Source organism: Vulpes lagopus, chromosome 10, assembly GCF_018345385.1.
Source record: "Vulpes lagopus strain Blue_001 chromosome 10, ASM1834538v1, whole genome shotgun sequence".
Taxonomy (NCBI): domain Eukaryota; kingdom Metazoa; phylum Chordata; class Mammalia; order Carnivora; family Canidae; genus Vulpes; species Vulpes lagopus.
The window spans coordinates 102,674,907-102,695,978 of NC_054833.1; the positions used below are offsets into that span (position 1 = coordinate 102,674,907).

At 37.5% G+C, this 21,072-nt stretch overlaps 1 protein-coding gene across 1 annotated transcript in view; it reads left to right on the forward strand.

Moving 5' to 3' along the window:
- The window catches only part of GLG1 (golgi glycoprotein 1), a 146,216-nt gene that overhangs the window by 92,899 nt on the left and 32,245 nt on the right, over positions 1–21,072 (forward strand). The window contains exons 3-8 of the mRNA XM_041772553.1: positions 4,638–4,724; positions 8,239–8,454; positions 13,980–14,183; positions 15,039–15,110; positions 16,035–16,218; positions 19,228–19,442. Coding sequence (XP_041628487.1) covers positions 4,638–4,724; positions 8,239–8,454; positions 13,980–14,183; positions 15,039–15,110; positions 16,035–16,218; positions 19,228–19,442 — 978 coding nt within the window. The remainder of the gene's footprint in view (positions 1–4,637; positions 4,725–8,238; positions 8,455–13,979; positions 14,184–15,038; positions 15,111–16,034; positions 16,219–19,227; positions 19,443–21,072) is intronic.

Here is a 21,072-nt window from a genome sequence, read left to right on the forward strand (position 1 = left end):
AAAACATTCTGTTTCATGGATTGGAAAACAAATATTGTTAAGATGATAATACTCCCCAAGTGGATCTAGATTCAGTGCCATCCCTATCAAAATTTCTGCTGACAACTTTGTAGAAATTGACATGCTGATCCTAAAATTCATATGGAAATGCAAAGGTCCAGAATAGTCAAAAGGATCTTAATAAAAAGAACAAAGTTGGAGCATTCATAATTCCTGATTTCAAAATTTACTATAAAGCCACAGTAAAATTCATTAGCTTCCTATTTCCTGTAAGATAAAATACACATTTACACATTCTTTAATGTGAGCTCTGATACTCAGTGTGATCTGATCCCTGCCTGCAACCCCGAGCCTTATCTTTCATACCTCAACGCAGCCATTCTGAGCTATGGATGTCCCTAGAAATTATTATTACTCTTTCTGTCCTTTCTAGCTTTGTGCTCCTAGAACCTCAACCTCCTTCAGTTCACCTGACAAAATTCTTTTTTATTCCTGGGGATTGAGCCTAGTATAATTTGACCACTACTGCCTCCACCTATCCCTCCTCCACATTCTTTTGTATTCCTTTAACATCTTCTGCATGCATTTGATATCACATTTATCACACTATATTTTAATATTTTTATTGCTTATTTGCTCCCCAGTCCAACTCTTTCGTCTTTTGGCTTCTGTGGTTGAGCTCCTTGAATGCTCAAACAGTGGCTTTTTTTCTTCACCCTTTATTTTGTTACTAGCAGGATTCCAGGGTATAGTAGTTTCTCAAAATGTGTCTAGAAGGGGGAAATGGGTAGGTGGTTGGATTCATAGATGAACATCTTGAAGTTGAAATACTTTTGCTAACCAATAGCACTTTTTGTCAAATTGCAATTATTTTTCTTAGTCAATTATAACCACTCAGGAGGGGACAAGTATCAAATATGGTATAAGTAACCAACTCTCAAAAATCAGGTGTAATGTGTGTTTATGTTTTCTAGAGGAAAAGGTACTGGTGGCAACACATATTGAATTCCCTTTTTACTTCTATTCCTGAAAGAATAATAATACATTACTGGGTCATATTAAAAATAAAAGACCAGGAAGTAGATTAATGGTTGCCCAAGGACGGGTGGAGGAATTTTAAGAAGTGACACAACAGCTATGGGGTTTCTGTCTGGGGTGATTGAGCATGTCCTCAATTAGACAGTGGTAATGGTTGCACAACCTTGTGAATATACTAAAAACCACCGAATTGTAAACTTAAAATGGTGACTTTTATAGTATATGAATTATATCTCAAAAAAAGTGAAAAGTAAAAATGAGGTGTTCAAATTAAAAATTAAAGGCATTTCAGAAGCTCTAAGTGATTACCTAAATGACTTTGACAGAAAATAAATTTCTAGTCCATCATAGGATGTCTGAGTTTGCGTTACAGTGAGGAAGCACTCTGTGATTTGTATTTTATATTTTTCTGTCATTTGTTGCTGTTTACTCTAAATCCTTGAGCTGTCAGAGAGCTTCTCTTTTTTCTTCCTTTCTTTTCTTTTCTTTTCCTTTCCTTTCCTTTCCTTTCCTTTCCTTTCCTTTCCTTTCCTTTCCTTTCCTTTCCTTTCCTTTCCTTTCCTTTCCTTTCTCTCTCTCTCTCTCCTTCCTTCCTTCCTTCCTTCCTTCCTTCCTTCCTTCCTTCCTTCCTTCCTTCCTTCCTTCTTTCCTTCCTTCCTTTTTATGAAAGAAATGTCACTGAGTCAGCTACACATCACATAATAAGGAGGAAATATTTTATTTTATTTTTTATTAGAGTTCAATTTGCCAACATATAGCATAACACCCAGGGCTCATCCCGTCAAGTGCCCACCTCAGTGCCCGTCACCCAGTCACCCCCACCTCCCGCCCACCTCCCTTTCCACCACCCCTTGTTCTTTTCCCAGAGTTAGGAGTCTCTCATGTTCTGTCTCCCTTTCTGATATTTCCCACTCATTTTTTTTCTCCTTTCCCCTTTATTCCCTTTCACTATTTTTTATATTCCCCAAATGAATGAGACCATATAATGTTTGTCCTTCAAGGAGGAAATATTTTAATCTGTCTTCGGTTTAATGTATACACAGAATTAGAATGTTCTTAATTTTAAAAGAAGAATGTTGCTTTAATTTTAAAATACAAAATTCAAGGGTGCCTGGGTGGCTCAGGTCATGATCCCAGGACCCTGAGATTGAGCCACACATGGGGCTTTCTGCTCAGCAGGGAGTCTGCTTCTCCCTCTCCTTCTGCCTGCTGCTCCCTTGCTCGTGTTTTCTCTCTCTCTCTCTCTCTCTCTCAAGTAAATATAGAAAACCTTTTAAAAATATATAATATAAAATTTAATCATCAGGTAGTACCGACTTAATTCGTAGATAATTATAAAATCTGTTTGTTCAAATTCTAACCTTGTCTTTGAATCACTGGATTCATCTTTGCTTGTGAGGAGCATGGAGACCCGAGATTCCTTTAGCTTTTCCTATATCCATTCTCAGTTTGACTTCTCATGTCCTATGGGTTGAACTTGTGACTCATCATGGTATAAGTTTGTTCTTTTATTCATCTGTTTAACATATTTGTTGATGCCTGTGTATTCTATCACTCACTCTTCTAGGCACTGGGCTGAACAAGGCAGAAGTCCATCCTCTTAGAGCTTTTGTTACAGATGGTGGCCAGATTCTACTCCTTCCTAAAAATTCACTTATTGAGGATAGTTGAGGGCTTAGAGCTTTAGGCTGACTTTTGGGGGAAGGGGAGAAGAAATCCTACTCTTCCTTCACATTCTGTTTATTCACAAAGTTTTCCTCAGTACTATACAGAATTAAGTGCCTATTTTTGTGTTGTTCCTAACACAGGTTATATAAGCCTCTATTCTACCTCTAAAAAGCGGATCTGGTCATGTCACTCCCTTACTTTCCCTTCCATTACTTTCAGGTTGAAGTTCAGGCATGACTTACAAGGGCTTTCAGAGTCAGTCTTCTGTTGGACTTTGAATTCCTGTAACATGTCCTGTTTCTCTTTCCATACATGCTGTGAGCTTCCATACATGCTGTTTCATTTACCCAAAATGGTCCTCTCCCTACTCCTTTACTGTGGCTAGCTGCTAATCATTCAGGTCTCATCTAAGATAGCACTTTCTCTGGTATACTTCACTTGACCAAACCCCCTAGCGCAGTCTGGGGTACTCCTCCCCTGTACTGCTGTGATTGTGATACCATGTATTGCCATTTAACCAAATACACTACTTCCCATTCACTAGAGCCACCACTGGATAGTATAGTCTTTGTCTTTCTCCTTTTGTTTTATCCCTCAGTTCCTAGTACAGTACATACTCAACATTTTTTTCTATTTTCTCTACTAGCCTATGTAGACTTGAGTTGAGACTGTGTGTGGTATATCATAAGTGCCAAGCGGATATTTCAGCGAACCAGGAGTGATTGTATTGTTTAGTCTTGGAGTACAGCAGAGAGAAAGACTTGTGAACTGCGTCTCCCTCCCCCAATCTCTTCATGTTTAGCATCTACAAAGTCCCTGCTCTGTCTCTCCATCTGAGCCAAGTATAGGGGCTCATTTGTGCTACTTTTTTAAAAAAAATATTTTATTTATTTATTCATGAGAGGCAGAGAGAGAGAGAGAGAGAGAGAGAGAGAGAGGCAGAGACACAGGCAGAGGGAGAAGCAAGCTCCATGCAGGGAGCCCGATGCAGGACTCAATCCCAGGACTCCAGGATCACGCCCTGGCCTGAAGGCAGGTGCCAAACCGCTGAGCCACCCAGGCATCCCCCTCATTTCTGCTACTTTTCAGAAATTGAATCATACATTAAAAATTTTTAAGTAAAGCTACAAAAGCTAATATTCAGCACTCTCCTGTGGATAGTAATGGCTTAAGATAGTTTGGGGTTTAAAACATGTTAAAAACATTTATGTAAAGTAGACCTTATGGTGTATGTGTCAAGACAAAGGAGGTTTTGTTTTGTTTTGTTTTAAAGATTTTATTTATTCATGAGAGAAACGGAGAGAGAGAGAGAGGCAGAGACACAGGTAGAGGGAGAAGCAGGCTCCAGGCAGGAAGCCCAACGTGGGACTCTATCCCCGGTCTCCAGAATCATGCCCTGGGCTGAAGGCAGCGCTAAACTGCTGAGCCACCCAGGCTGCCCCAAAGGAGGGTTTTAAAGGAATGAAGATAGATATGCCTGGAAACTAGACTCTGGGCATCTCTCCTTCATAAAACTGATCTATGAAAGCACTGTGGACTGTGAAATCTTCAACTAACCCCACTAAATCTGAGCTTGCGGGTTAGACTTTCTGATTTAATAGAATTTAGCTTGTACAACCTTATGAATGTTTTCTCTGAAAACCTTACCAGGGACTTTAATGGTAATTTTTTTTCATGGGTTTAAGGAAAAAAAAAATTGTCCTTAAATGAAAAAAGAAGAAAGTATGCCTGAATGATAGTGTTTTATTTTGCTCTGAACATTTTCCCCTTTTATCTGTAAACACAATGACATTTTTATCTCACTTTTTATTAACTGAATATGCTTTATCTGACTTTTATATAATGGACTTTTATCACTTAAAATAACCATCAATGAAAAATTCCGTTCTATTTAACTGAAGTTTTTGGTTTTTTTTTTCTCTTGTACCTAGTTGTTGTGGAATTACAAGCTGAATCTAACGACGGACCCCAAGTTTGAATCTGTGGCCAGAGAGGTTTGCAAATCTACCATATCAGAGGTAGGTTGTGAAAGAATTTTGTGGGTATTTAATGGCATAGAATAGAAAATTACATCTGTTGACCAGACCAGCCATTAAGGGGTGAATGACTGACTTAGCTACTTTACTTTTTTTGGAATTCACATCTGTATTGGCTGAGAGAGAGGCCGTGGTGGCGGGGAGTATAACTAGCCTCCTTTTTGTTGATATTCACCTACATTTATCCTAGGATGCGGTTGATTCAGACACATTGGAAATCAGGCTCCACTGGTCCCCAAACAGAGGACACAACTGCTTCTGTCATCAGTGCTGTGCTCACACTTTTTGCAATCTGCTAATGTCTGAAGTATATCAAAATGATCTCCCTAAGAGACTTATAAATGTTTCTGAGTTATGCAGTTGGTTTGATTGAACCATAGAGGCATATGCTTCAAATAATAGGAGTTAACATTAAAAAGGTTTGTGAAGGAATCATACATGTTGTAGATAGATGTTGAATATAAAAACAAAAATAATTAATAAAAATGTATAGCATTGTATGGATGCTAAATGGGGAAAATTTTTCAATTATCTTGGTTTATTGTGAACAACAAATAATATTAGTGAAAATTGTGATAATTGAAATATTTTTTTAATTTTATTTTTGGAATCAGTGATAAATTCCAAAAAGCCAGAGATCTCTGCATACCAAAGTATAGAATCACAAAGAACAGTTGCTGTTTTTTACCACAAGGTTAATTCTACATCTTGCAACACATAGCTAAGTCTTCAATCTACCCCACTGATGACTTGAATTCAAGACCACATTCTTAGGTCTTATGAAAGACCTTTCTCGGGATCCCTGGGTGGCTCAGCAGTTTATTGCCTGCCTTCGGCCCAGAGCATGGTCCTGGCGTCCCAGGATCGAGTCCCACGTCGATCTCCCTGCATGGAGCCTGCTTCTCCCTCTGCCTGCATCTCTGCCTCTCTCTCTCTGTGACTCTCATGAATAAATAAATAAACCCTCAGTTTGTTCCTCATTTAAATCATTATGGGACCTTGTAGAATGTGTTTTCTTCCTCAGACCTCCTAATACTTGATCTGATATATTTTATTCTTTTAAAGCAGTGATGCTTCTTCATATTTACTTTGGGGCTCCAGAATAGAATAGCATATCTTTGAAAATACTGGCTTCAGCTTTAGTATTCTCCACCTCATATTCCCTTCACTACCTGTATGGTTAGGTATATACAACAGTTTGATTGTCATGTGGAAATTTAGCTCAGAGTCTGTGCAGATTCATCAGAATAATTTCATTCTTTACTAGCTTATAAAAGTTATATATATGTATAACTGGTTTTCTTGTAATATTTATGTAATGGTGATCCTCTTATAACCTTTTGGGTGTTGTGGTTTTGTAAAAGATTTCAAGTAAAAATGGGAATTTATCCCTCTCTAGAGACAGATTATACTGGAGTCAAGAAAATTAAATATCAGGAAGAACAGAGTTACCAATAAATGTTTTCATCGATATCTCCTTCCTATCCTCTTTCTTGTAATCCTACTTGCAAAGAGAAAAACAGCATCACAAGAATACCTGCAAACTACAAACCAGAATTGTATTTACTCTCCATCACTGAGCTAAATACTGCTGACTTTCCTCCTGCTTCATGTCAAAAATAGAATGATGTCAGCATTTTTCTAATGACACCTTATGAATCCGCTCCCCAGCCACTTCAGAGTTTACTGCCATTCATGGACATCTTGATGACTTAATGATGTTTTTTGCTGTTAATCATAGAAATCTTCCTTCTGTTCTATTAAGCCTCTAACAAATAGAATGGTTGAAAGAAAGCATAAACTTTTATTTCAAACACTATGCCCTGTTGTAATTGGTGGTAAACTTAAAATACAAATAGGTACTGTATCTCTGTGTTTCAGTAAAATCTCAAGTGATTAAAGCTAAATATACAGTTAATTTTCCCACTGGGGCTCCAGTTCAAAATGTGCCGCTAGTTTTTCTTCAAATTTGTGAACTCTTGATTGCCCAGTATAAGAGCTACATGAATAGTTGCACTTCACTAAGTTTCAAAACCCAAGCGTCTGCCACTAGTTCTGTGTTCTTATATGGGGTTTTGGTTTTCTCAGTGGTTGAATTACAAATGCGGAGATTTTTCATGCAGCTATTCCTCCTTTCACTTTTGAAACTCACCTCTGCTTTGCTCAAAAACAAAACAAAAGCCCCTTTCCTGGAAATACATTTTTGGGGGCGTGTTTCAAAAAAAAAAAAAAAGCTCAAGGTTAAGTCAAAAGAGTTGCATTCATCTTGATTGTTAAAGATCTCTGCTGCCTCTTAAAGCCAGAGTGAGAGACTGCTTAAATTCTCAACTTTGCTTCTTGAAAAGTAAGCATAGTTTTCTGTTTTGAACTGAGTGTTTGACTTGGTCTGGATATGATACAAGAGTTAGGCTTGAAGCTTATAAGATAATGGGTGTGTGGTATATTCTTCACCTAGCACCTTTTGGAAAGGGAAAGTATATTTGTTTTGCTCTCTCTACCTATTTAGGATAGGTAATGTAATAGTGGAAAATGGTCACTATTGATTTTAAAAAGCCAATAAAACATTTTCTTCTTGTTTATTTCAAAAATAAACATTCACATATAGGCCCCTTACTCTTGTCAAAACTACCATTTCTGTTTTTAATTTCTTCAAATGCAATAGAATTTTTCCAAACAACCTTCCCTATCTTATAATTCAAGCTTACAGCCTGACAAGTAGATTTTACTTTTTTTATGACTGAATTTCAGCGTTTTTTGGCTAGTTTGCTTCATTAGCACTTGTGGTTTGGGATGCACTTTGCAGGAACACTAACCATATGGAATTACTCTGTGCTTGATCCACTGGAACATGTGTCTAAACCACCCAAATTGGATTACAGTGGCCTTCCCCTTCTCAGGCTTCTTGCCAGACTGCGCTGAGCATCACTTTAAACATGTCTCTGTTCCAGACCACAGTGGTGAAACTGGGATTCTATCAGGTTCAAAAACATGTCTAAATCCACAGTTAATTCAGAACATATTAATGTCATATCAAGAAGTAGTGTTATGCCTTCCCATCTCCCTCCTTTTGGCCATTAGGTTTACCTAACAATAATAGTTTGCTATGTAGGTTGGCTTGAGACATGCCACTAGACTTCAGTTCTACACCTGTTTTCCAGAACTATGTCCCAGATTATTCTCCTCGCTGTCCATTGCATTGTTTGCATGGAAAAAGGGACTTCTCAATAGAACCATTTTAAAGCTATAGATGTTAAAAGCTCTTTTTAATTATATCTCAATAAAGCTGAAATTTTAAAAAATTGTTGCCAAACTCATTAATCAGGTATTTCCTAGATTCCACAGCAATCTGAGTAGGCATGACAGTATTTACTTTAAAACAAATGTGTTTCTAAGTGCTTTCCTCTTTTTTTCCCAAATATAGATGGGAAATCAATAAGAAAATGTTAGACATTATATATAAAATGCTTGTATAAAACAGCCACTTTCTTTGGAGCAGATTAAAGAATGTGCTGATGAACCAGTTGGGAAAGGTTACTTGGTTTCCTGCTTGGTGGATCACCGAGGCAACATCACTGAGTACCAGTGTCACCAGTACATCACCAAGATGACAGCCATCATTTTTAGTGATTACCGTCTAATCTGTGGCTTCATGGATGACTGCAAAAATGACATCAACATTCTGAAATGTGGCAGCATTCGGCTTGGAGAAAAGGTATCTACTATATTTATACTAACTTTACCAAATGAATGAAAAGTTTTGTATAGGGGCACCTGGGTGGCTCAGATGGTTAGGCGTCTGCCTTCAGCTCAGGTCATGATCTCCGGGTTCTGGGATTGGGCCCCAATTCAGGCTCCCTGCTCAGCCCAGAGCCTCTTCTCCCTCTCCCTCTGCCTTCTCCCCACCGTTCATCCTCATGCTCTGTCTTTGCCTCTGTCTCTCTCTCAAAATCTTTTAAAAAAAGTTTTGTATAACTGACATGGGAAAAATTTAGGGCTGGAGATGTCCTTAAAGTGGAGGTCCAGACAGCCTCAAGATCTAAGGCTAGTGGACCCGTGAATGTATTTCATCTTTTTGTGGTATTTCAGTACTGCATAGGAAAGCAGAGGAAATAATGTCACCCAAAAGTAGTGTCATCTTCAAAATACTAAACCAGTTGCTGGTTACCTATAGTGTTCCCTGGCAAAGCATTTTGTTGTCTTGTGAGCAAAGTAGTTGGAGTAAAAGAGACTTGAATTTTCTAAACTTTCTCTGCATATACCTCATTGCTGCTATAAAAAGAAATTACTTAGTAAGCATACTGATATAAAAGACGTTATTTAAATATTAGAAAAGTTTAAGATTATGAAGGTACTTCTGACTTGTGAGCAAAAAGGTACTCTATAAATATGATCTACTGCTATCTTTATCTCAGAAGAATTAATTTTAGTAAAGACAAGAATGAAAATAACTATGTAGCTGACTTCTTTCTTAATTATGTGTGGTCTTACTTTTGTTCTTATGAGTCTGTTGTCCATAAGGTCACAATGGAGGTTTGGCCAGGTTTATTCTGAATTTGTTGGCTCAGCAAAATGAGGGAAACTCCTGAGAAGTAACAGATGCTGGAGTAGAGGTGGTCTGAGGCATATTTCTGGCGTCAGCTATTAGTTGCTGCTGCTCATTAATCGGCTCCTTAGGAAATATAAGGGAAATTAAAACCTTTTTGTCTTTTTGCCCATTATTTGTTCATTGCCCCATGGTTTGCTGGCTTCCATCGCTGACAAAGGGGGCATGGTGTTGAATGCTAGAACTGAACACACCAGTCCAGATGACGGTTTTAGTGCTGGTTATTGTCTGGCTTTCACCAAGTATCCTTTCCTTCATACCAGCATAGGGCTCTGGCCCTTTCATAGGGCACCTCTGAGTCGGTCTTGAGAGCACTGTGAACTTGGCATAGAGCTTTTGGCAGCTGAAGAAAGACCAGTTTTAATAAAGAAGGGAGATTTCTTCCTTGCCAGCAGACTCTAGAAATGGCACAAAAGCACTTAAGCTACTCTAATAATTCAGGAAGCTCTTCTGACTTTATTTAGGGTGTTAGAGATCATATCCAATTCCATATCTCTTTTTAAAAGCTTCACATAAGTGTTCCAGACACATTTTTTAGGAATCAGTGATGACACTCTTCCGTATTTGTGATTACAGTTTACCTCTGTTTGTAGTAGTTTTTCCCTGTTGACACCAAGATAATCGCTGGTAGGTTCCCACTAGCAATCTGAATTGTCACTATAAAAACCTGCTTTCAACTGCACATATGAGTTATTAAGTCTCAGAGCTTGAAATAATCACAGAAAACAGTAGTACCAGCAGAGCTGGAGAACTGGATGGTGAGAATTATTTGCCCAGCTTTGTTAAAATAACAAAAACAAAAATGTTCCTGTGGATCATCAAAATGTACATTTTTGTCATGTTTATCTTTTGCTATACCTACCTATCAGGGTGAATTTCTGTTTATACCAATCCCCTATCCTAGCTTGAAAGGCTAGGAGGATATTAAGATAGATTCATGCTTACACTCCTGAAAAAGCATGTTCCTTCCTATATACTTCACTCTGGTGCTACAGCCAAGTTTGAAAATGGGGAAGGCATGTCCTCAGACCCTCTTGGCTTTTTAAACTATAGTTTATTTCTCTGAGGTCAATTATTTAGATATGCAAATTATCCTGAAAATTAATGAATCAGCTTCTGGCTTGTCAATTTGAAATTTGCCACTGAAGCTTACAAACTCTTCTGTGACTGGCTTTGAACTGACTTCCTCCAAAGGTCAGAGAGGGCTAATGGCTAATCTGTTTGTACTCTGCCTCTGTATGAAATAGAAAATGATGTCAAAACTTTGATTTTTAAAGAATATGTTAATGTAAATTTGAGAACAAAGACTATATGTTAATAAAAATTTTTCTAAATAAATATAGTTAAAATGAAAGGACAGATCTTCAAAAGTTAAAAGTATGAATTATTTCATCTGAAGAAAAAGAATGTGAGATCCAATACAGACACTTAATTGTGGACATGTGCTACATTATTACTACTTTTAGACTTTTCCCTCAGTAGTTACATAATTTTATCATTCGCTGCTTTTAACCAGCTACTTTGAATAATTTGGATAGTCTTTTTTTCTCTTTATGTAGTGAGGAAGACCACAGAAGACACCAGAAACATTGAAATGTAGAGTGGTTTATAGCAGAGATAAAAACTGTGAGCTCTTCCCTACCTTTTTGAGACTTAGTGTTATTTTTCTCTGTTCTTTAAGAAAAAAAAGATAAGGTTATGGGGAAGAAAAGATACTACCTTTATCAAATTGCTAAAACCTGATCAAGACACTTAGTAGTTTTAAGACAGACCTTTATCTCACCACAGAAGTCCATTTAAGTCCATTTACAGGATTATTTATTCCTATGTCAAGTCTATATGTTAATAACTTAAACTTTTTTAACCTGAGTAATTTTATTTTCCTGTAGATAATGTGCCAATGTGTAGTTTACTTCTTTTGCTTTTGGTCTTATTCAGTAATTAGCCATGCAGTCTTCTTTGTCAAATATTTGAATACATTTCAATTATATAACTAAAATGGGCTGAACTGAAAAAGCTCAGAAACTCGACGGAACTGAGAAAAGTTCTTGAAATATGTTTATTTGAAAAAAATCATCTAAAATTACAATGAATGAAAACATCTAATGGAGTTGATGGTATGGCCCAGCACTGATAGGTGCTACAATTGCTGTAATTATAATTAAATATTAGATTCCTTAGGGGATCTCAAACCACGATGATGCTGCTTTTATTTAGAGGCAAATGGAACCATTAAGAAATATAATAACCCTAAATAGATAATCTTACTGGTGGCACATTTAAAACAGTTACAAACCCTAAGATACAGGGAAACACTCACTACATGGAAATCATTTCTTTACCCTGTGATGCCAGGACTAAAGGCTAAATCTAAATCAAGAGTTGACAATCAGATTATTATTTTCAACCACTTTTATATGATTAAGACTTATTGCTAGAAGTCATCTAAGTGTGTTATCACGGGCTACTGAACTTTGGTGTAGGATATTATTTTGTTGTTTTATGAACTAAGTTCATGTTTATAATAACTTCTTATATACTGTAAATAGGAAGTGGTATGTTTCTGTTGAAATGTTTATTATCAGGGGATCCCTTGGTGGCTCAGCGGTTTGGCGCCTGCCTTTGGCCCAGGGCATAGTCCCAGAGTCTCAGGATCGAGTCCCACGTCAGGCTCCTTGCATGGAGCCTGCTTCTCCCTCTGCCTGTGTGTCTGCCTCTGTGTGTGTGTGTGTCTCTCATGAATAAATAAATAAATAAATCTTAAAAAAAAAAGTTTATTATCATAGGTTTATTTTTCCTTTGGAAAATGGAAACAGGCCTTTCCTAAGTGGGCCATAGTTAGACAAACTTGAGTGTCACTCATAAATTAGGAAGGAAAAATAAGGAATCCCTGGGTGGCAGCGGTTTAGCGCCTGCCTTTGGCCCAGGGCGCAATCCTGGAGACCTGGGATCGAATCTCACGTCGGGCTCCCGGTGCATGGAGCCTGCTTCTCCCTCTGCCTGTGTCTCTGCCTCTCTCTCTCTCTCTCTCTCTCTCTCTCTCTCTCTCGGTGTGACTATCATAAATTTTAAAAAAAAAGGGAAGGAAAAATAAGCCTCGTTCTGGATTTCTGCGGTTTGTGTCATTTCTTCTCTCTGTCCTTATCTTTTTGTCACTTGTCTCTCAGAGTTTTGTTTATCTTATTCAGAATTGCCCTCCAAAAAACCTTTTTGGTCCTCTCAGGCTTTTATGCATTAGATAGAATCATAGAGCTAGTGAGCAAGGTTCAGGTACAGATAAAGTGTAGGAGACATGAGAATCTGCTAGTAGAGTGTGCTTCCTAATCTTTTTTGGGTCAGCAAACCTTTTGAAAATTTAATGAAAGCTCTGAACCCTCCTCAGGTACAACAAAGTAGAAGAAAAACTATACAATTTTTTTTGTTGAATTGAAGTTTTCCTTAGAGTAGATGTTTCCCTGCCTGGTTTTAGGAATCTTTTTATTATGTACAGATGATTTCATAGACATAGTATTTTACTATAACAAGATAATGTGGGATCCCCAGGTGGCCCAGCGGTTTAGCGCTGGCCTTTGGCCCAGGGCGCGATCCTGGAGACCCAGGATCGAATCCCATGTCGGGCTCCTGGTGCATGGAGTCTGCTTCTCCCTCTGCCTGTCTCTGCCTCTCTCTCTCTCTCTCTCTCTCTCTCTCTGTGACTATCATAAATAAATAAAAATTAAAAAAAATAACAAGATAATGTGTGTATGTGTAAATAAGAGCATATACTTCCTGCTGCGTTTGTTTGCTGTATTTATGGTTATACCTCTCAAGTTTTTTGAAGCATGTCTTCTAACAGATTGGGGCTCTTGAATAGAAAATATTTAGGAGAAATATCTCATATTTTGAGTGAATGAGTGCTTGTGGTTGTTATGGGAATGATGCAATGTACAATTAAAGATAATTGGATGGAAAAAAAAATAATTGGATGGTTTTAAGAAAGCTCAAACGTAGTTTGTATAAAGGGTGGTAATCTCATTAAATCATATTAAGATAAATCCCAAACATCAAAGTGAATATTATACTACAAATTGTACATATCGGGGTCTTTGTGGACAGTACAGAGTAGAAAAATGAGAAAGAGGGTCTCTGTAATGCCTTTTCTCAATGGATTTTGTGGTTTGTTGTTTTTTAACTTGACTATAAAACCGATTTTATTGGAGAAATACCTTTCACCCTTAGAGGTTGATGAACAGATTTCTTTAGTGTTATTTCATTATTGACATGAACCATGAACAGAGCATTGGGCTGATGTAAATTCATAAGATTTTTCTGACATTTTAAACCCAAAGAATTTAGGTTTCTATTTCTAGTGCTAACTTAATTATACTTAAATCTCCCAGGATCTCTCTTTCCATTTGTAGTATGCAAATATTCTTTTCTAACAGAAGACTGTTCACATTTTCTGTGACTTCCAGAGGGTGATTGGTTCCCACCTGATTTCTCAGCAGAATATCCATACGCCAAAAAAAAAAAAAAAAAAAAAAAAAAAAAAAAAAAAAAAAAAAAAAAGAATATCCATACGCCAACTATATATTGAATTGAGGGTTGTTGTTTTTTTAAGCAAATGATGTTTGTTAATACCCTTGCTTTTTTAGGATGCACATTCACAAGGTGAGGTGGTATCATGCTTGGAAAAGGGCCTGGTGAAGGAAGCAGAAGAGAGAGATCCCAAGATTCAAGTCTCTGAACTCTGCAAGAAAGCCATTCTGCGGGTGGCTGAGCTGTCCTCAGATGACTTTCATCTAGACCGGCATTTATATTTCGCTTGCCGAGATGATCGGGAGCGTTTTTGTGAAAATGTGAGTCAGCTCAGAAACTGTTCTTCTCTTTCAAAATATTTTTTAATACTCTAGTCCAAAATAAAATAAACCAGCACACTCTCTTATGTAGATAAGGCATGAAATGGAAGGTGGAGTTGTTCCTAGGATAACAGAGAATGATGTTGGATGTTTAGTCTTGATGATTTAACATCTAGTTAACAGTTGGTTTCTGACAGTTTCCACACATTATTTTTTTTACTTTATCTCACTTCTCAATTTCAGTTCTTAGAAGTCTATGTTATTTATATACAGGAGTCCTGTTTTACCAGGGAATCCTATTCACACCTATCCCATGGCTAAAACTGCCATATTACATGTTATATGATTTTGGCTACAATGAACAAAACAGCAGGTGGCTAACTTTTAAAACTAAATCCTTGATTACTATCTGCAGACCGTACAGAAAACTTGCTAACACTTTTAAATAGAATAATCTATCCTTTCAACAAATTGCTGAGAGTAGCTTGTGTATACTCCCACTCTCTTGTTTTGAATTAGTAGCTTTAACCATTAGAGCCATTGATTATGAGTTTTATTGACTCTAACATAAAATCATAGTCTCACAGACACTTCTTTTGGTTCCTTAAGTAACAGTGTATCTGGGAACAAATGACGGTAGCTAAGCATCATGGGAAAATTTTTCATCTTTCCTGTGGTCACTGTTTTCTTCCAAAGGCTACTAAATGTCATAAATGATTGAGCTATTTGTTTAAAGGTAAACACATTTATAATAATTTAACAGAAAGTTCTACGTAAGATTGTGGATAGTGCCCAGGATAACTCCTTAGCTAATTGTTATTGTCCTCATCATCATGTGTATGTTCTATCTTACAGACACAAGCTGGTGAAGGCAGAGTGTATAAGTGCCTCTTTAACCATAAGTTTGAAGAATCCATGAGTGAAAAGGTAAGTATTACTTTGAAACCGATATGTTATTAATTTTTTAAAAGTTTTCTTAAATTCTCTCAATATTCTTTTAAACTTTTATCAGAATGTAAATGACTGATAAAGCTTACCCTTTTCAGAGGCAAGACACTTGGCTTTTAGTAGAGAACCAAAGCATATTTTGCTTAAGCCAAGAAAATGAAGCTTTGTGATAGCTAGACATTGGGAAGCCAATTAGAAATCGATTTGGGGAGTAGAATTGGAGAATTATGTATCACAGTCACACTGAAGCCAGCCCTGCATACTCAGGAAGCTTAGGCTAACCAAACCAATATGCTTTACAGGTAATTACCTACTTAATTTTTCAGCAGCTGTCTCAATAAGCATTCTCATTACTGTTAGTCCTCTGTGCCTGGATAAATGTAAGAATCTTTTATGTCTTTTAAAAAAATTATTATTCTTGGTTTTGCTATCCTGCCATTTACTTTCCTATGCAGCTGAAAAAATGTTTCATTCAGTTGCTTACTATTGAATAATTATATTTTAAAAGCATAGATATAACTTGCAGAGTGTTATGTCAGCTGCCACTTTGATTCTTGAGAACTCAACTTGAGGGACATTGTGGATAAAAAAAACTACTTTGTCAAGTCACTGTATTAGAGCCCACCAAGCACTCATGTGCATAGGACAGCTTCTTTGCTATTGCAACAACCATCAACCCAGGGTAGAATTCCAGGGCTTCCCCATCCATTTATCCCTACCTCTAACAACACTAGTTTCATACACTTGTGTTCGAGTTTAACCAAATTTAAAGTAGGCATTTTGGTGACAGCTGCAGTTTTTGACATATAGTTGGCCATGACCCCCTGCTGGTCTTAGAGGTCCCTGTGAACAGCAGAACTCCCTGAGTGCTCTTACAACCCTGTTGCTGCACTCTTTATTCAGTGTCGAGAAGCACTGACGACCCGCCAAAAGCTGATTGCCCAGGATTATAAAGTCAGTTATTCGTTGGCCAAATCCTGTAAGAGTGATCTGAAGAAATATCGGTGTAATGTGGAAAACCTTCCACGGTCCCGGGAAGCCAGGCTCTCCTATCTTCTCATGTGTCTGGAGTCAGCCGTGCATAGAGGTAAGAGTTTATTTCTCTTTATACTTTTCAGTCCTTTTGGGATTCACATTTTAAAGCCTCTTACATCTGTAAACCTTACTTTCCTCCTGCATTTGCTCTTTTGAGCGCACCTGTACCTTACGACTCAGGAACCTTTCTTTATAAAACATAATTCCAGGAACTGAAGGCTTGGTGTCCTGAAGCCTTGTTGAAGGCTCTTTCTCTTAGCTTAGCAATCTCCAATTTTTTTTTTTTTAATGTAAGGTATATTTCTCAAATCCAATGATTTTAATTTTTTAAAACACATATTCAACATATTTAGGAGGGATCCCTGGGTGGCGTAGCGGTTCGGCGCCTGCCTTTGGCCCAGGGCGCGATCCTGGAGACCCGGGATCGAATCCCACGTCGGGCTCCCGGTGCATGGAGCCTGCTTCTCCCTCTGCCTGTGTCTCTGCCTCTCTCTCTGTGTGTGTATGACTATCATAAATAAATAAAAATAAAAATAAATTAAAAATTAAAAATTAAAAAATAAAATCAACATATTTAGGAGAGTCAGGGTAGCATAATGATTTTTAACATATGAGCTTTGGGTCAGAGAGATATAGCTTTAAATTAATGATTCTGTCATCAAATTGACTGGTTGGATGGCCATTGTTTACATTTCTTAATCCCTCCCCAAATTCATTTTTCTTAAATATAAAACAAAAATAGTATTTATAGTGAAGAGTTCTTACGAGGATTGAATGAGGTTATTTGGAATAGCATTTAGCATTCAATCAGTGATAGGTACTGTTATTGTTATAACACTGATGATTTTAAGAAACTAAATAGATACTTTTGAGTCCAAAAGTCAACCCCTGACAAAGGAACCAAGAGGCCTTATAGAAGATCAAAGTTGTCTTTCTTAAAATTGGCTACAAGCTGTAAAAAAGAAATTCCTTGCTCTTATTAAATAAATAGTACTGGGACAATTGGTTAGTGAGTAAAAAGTTAAGTGAAAAACAATCTCTAAATAAACACTGAACTTTTCATGAATTTTTTTTTCCCCCAATATCTGGATAGTGTAAAAACTCCTAAGTTCGAAAGCAATAGAATAGCAACCACAGACAGTGCATGGTCTTGGACTGAATACCAAACAAAGGTATTTTGGAGATAATTGGAGAATGTTGATTATGGTCTGGCTATTAGATGATATTGTCCTAAAATGGAAAAGTAGAGATCGTTGACTTGTAAAATACTGTAAAACAGTATGCATAATACTATCTAATTTGAGATGTTTTTTTTTTATTTATTTTTTATTTTTTTTTTAAATTTATTTATTTATGATAGTCACAGAGAGAGAGATGCAGAGACACAGGCAGAGGGAGAAGCAGGGAGCCCGATACGGGATTCGATCCTGAGTCTCCAGGATCGCGCCCGGGGCCAAAGGCAGGCGCCAACCCACTGCACCACCCAGGGATCCCAGGTGTTTTTTTTTTAAAGAGTTAATTTTTTTTTTTGAGATTTTATTTATTTATTCATGAGAGACACACAGAGAGAGCCAGAGACCTAGGCAGAGGAAGAAGCGGACTCTCTGCAGGAAGCCCGATGCAGGACTCGATCCCAGGACCCTAGGATCATGCCCTGAGCCGAAGGCAGACACTTAACACTGAGCCACTCAGGTGTCCCAAAGAGTTAATGTTCCAGAGACCTAGGCAGAGGAAGAAGCGGACTCTCTGCAGGGAGCCCAATGCAGGACTCGATCCCAGGACCCTAGGATCATGCCCTGAGCCGAAGGCAGACACTTAACACTGAGCCACTCAGGTGTCCGAAAGAGTTAATGTTCTTAAACTGCAAATTAACAAGAAAGACTAAGTAAATATACATCCAAAGGCTGTATACAGATAGTTCAGAAAAGTCACACAGATTGTGATTATTAAAAAGACTGACCATATTAAGTGTTGGTAAGGATTTGGAAGAACTGGAGTAATGAACACAGCTGGTGGGAAGTTAAAATAGTACAACCATTTTGGAAAATAGTTTGCCAGTTTCTTGAAAGTTAAACATACATTTGCCATATGACCCAGCCATGTAACTCCGAGATATTTACCCAAGAGATACAAAAGCATATGTCCATATAAACTCTTATACATGAAGCCTCATAGCAACTTTATTTATAATAGCCTGAAACTGGAAATGACCCAAATGTCCATCAACAGTTCAAGGGGTAAGCACATTGTAGTATATCCACATAATAGAAAAATATTACTTGATGATAAAAAAGAATGAACTGTTGATACATAGATGAATCTAAAAACAGTTATGCTAGGAGAAAGAAATTAGACAAAGAAGTGCATGCTGTATGACTGTATTTATATCACCTTCCAAAAAAGTGGAAACTGGTGAAGTAATCTGTAGACATAGAAAGCAGATCATTGGTTGATGGTGGAGAGGGAGAGAGAGATTCTCAAGGACCACGAGAAACTTTTGGAGTTAATGAATATGTTTAATATCTTGATTGTGGTGATGGTTTCAATAACATTTACATATGTCAAACTTCCTCGATCGTATGCTTTAAAAATACAGTCTGTTTTATGTTAATTACATCCCAGTAAAGCTGTTTTTTAAAAGAAATTTCTTAAGTTTTCCCAGGTGACATTTTTAGCTCAAAGAAGGAGCCTGGGGAGGCTATAGTGAATATTTGAAATGTAGTCTTTTCCACAAGCTTTAACTCTGTAGCCCAGTAGGGATTGTTCTTGGCTCTCTTTGTTATCCCCATAATTATCTTATTGATAAGACTTTCATTGGTACAGCATTTGCATGATTAGTAGTAAAAAAACTATATAATGCAGAGCACTGTCAAGATAAAACCCTACTCTCTGAAGTCTTAAACTCATTTTATGCTGATAAATACTCTTTCTGTATTCTAAGCTTTTCAGTCTAGATAATAGTGTATGTTGTATTCTGGAGGAAAATGTGTACTTTTATATGTGGTGATATCTGATAGTAATGCTTACCATCCATAATGTTGTGACTTGAATCCTAACTTAGGGCGCCAGGTGAGCAGCGAGTGCCAGGGGGAGATGTTAGATTACCGGCGCATGCTGATGGAAGACTTTTCTTTGAGCCCTGAGATCATCCTGAGCTGCCGGGGGGAGATCGAACACCACTGTTCTGGATTACATCGGAAAGGGCGAACTCTGCATTGTCTAATGAAAGTAGTTCGTGGGGAAAAAGGGAGCCTGGGAATGAACTGCCAGCAGGCGGTAAGGAAAAATTTTCTACCACCATTTTGGGTGTTACATTTCATCAGCTGAGGAACCTCTTCCTGATACTGTCCCAGCTTCCTTTATCTGAATCATCAGTGACATCATGGTGAACATTGAGTACTAAGAACCAGGCAGAATATATTTCAGGCATATATTCATAAGAACATGGAATTTACTGCAGAGCAGAAGTCTGAATTCATAAACAGTAAATGGAGCTATATGTTGTTAAAGAAATAGATAAAATGTATTGTTTACTGGAGTTTTTAAAGGAAAGGTAACTTGCCTAGAGGGAATTTCTAAATTCAGAACCAAGGCAAACCAGATTCTGGTAAATCAGAAAACATCTTCCACCAAAAGAGGATTTTCCTATCTCTTATAGTTTTGTTTGAGTTGAGGCTGAAAGAGAGCTGTAATGAATTGAAATTTTCTAAGAGTTTCTTTTTATTACTGATGTGCAGCATACCATAAATACCTGGCCTGAAGGATCAAGAGAGCATTTCAATTCCAAAATCACACCATCTTTCATATTACAGTAGGACAACTATGCATGGAAGGGTCTTTTTCTGTCCCCAAACTCTACTGTAAATTCTATAAAGATATTGGGGAAAAATTAGTGCACTTCTTGGAAAGATAAAGTTACTCTTTTTTTTCTGTTCTAAGATTTTACTGATTTGAGGGAAAGAGAACACACGAGCATGAAAGGGGGAAGGGCAGAGAGAGGAGAAGCAGACACCCTGTGTACCAAGTTCCCAATGGCAGAACTTGATCCCAGGACCCTGGGATCATGACCTGAGCTGAAGGCAAACCCTTAACCAACAGAGCCACCCAGGTGCCTCTAAGATAAAGTTCTTTTTGCTCCAGAGTTCATGAACAGTTGAGTAACTACAGATCAGGGACATAATATAAAGTTAACAAAATACGTAGATGCAGTGCATCTGTTTCATTACCATTGTCCATATTTATTATTTTTTTTACTGACTAAGAGTCTTTAAACAATTCTCAGTACCAAATGCAACAGTGGTACCTTGTACAATGTATCCCATACATCCTTTAGGATGCACAAAAGATATCATTTAGCTTTGTATCCTAAATTAGGGAATTGAGACTCTTTTCTCAGTGAAACTTTATAAAACCACAATTCAGTCTTTTATTTTATTGGCATTTTTATTAAAAATTGAGTATTTCAGAAAATCAGAATTTTACAGTCTGAAACTAAATTTCCATAGAATCTTGATGTGTAATAAAATTTCATCTTAACTTCTGTTACTCACCCTGACCCAGAATAGACAGTAAATTGTACATCCTATAGTGGAAAAAACGGACAAATATAGCTTCTTCTCCAAAATTCCAAACCCGGCCAAAAAGAAGGCTTCTATAATCTACTGTGGCTTTAGTTGGCACAGTGTAGTTCTTTAGGAGCAGTCCTTGCTAGTGATTGTCCTAGGAAACCTCTGTGACAATGTGTGTGCCTGGGCCTCCGACCCAAGAATGAATCAAGACAACCTCTATTTTCATCTTGTCCTTAATGCGGCATGTGATGGGGAAGGAAGTGGTCAGGAATAAACCTATCTTTTCACTGAGGCTACTCTTGTCCCAAGACGTACAGAAAAAAAGAAAATGGTTTAAC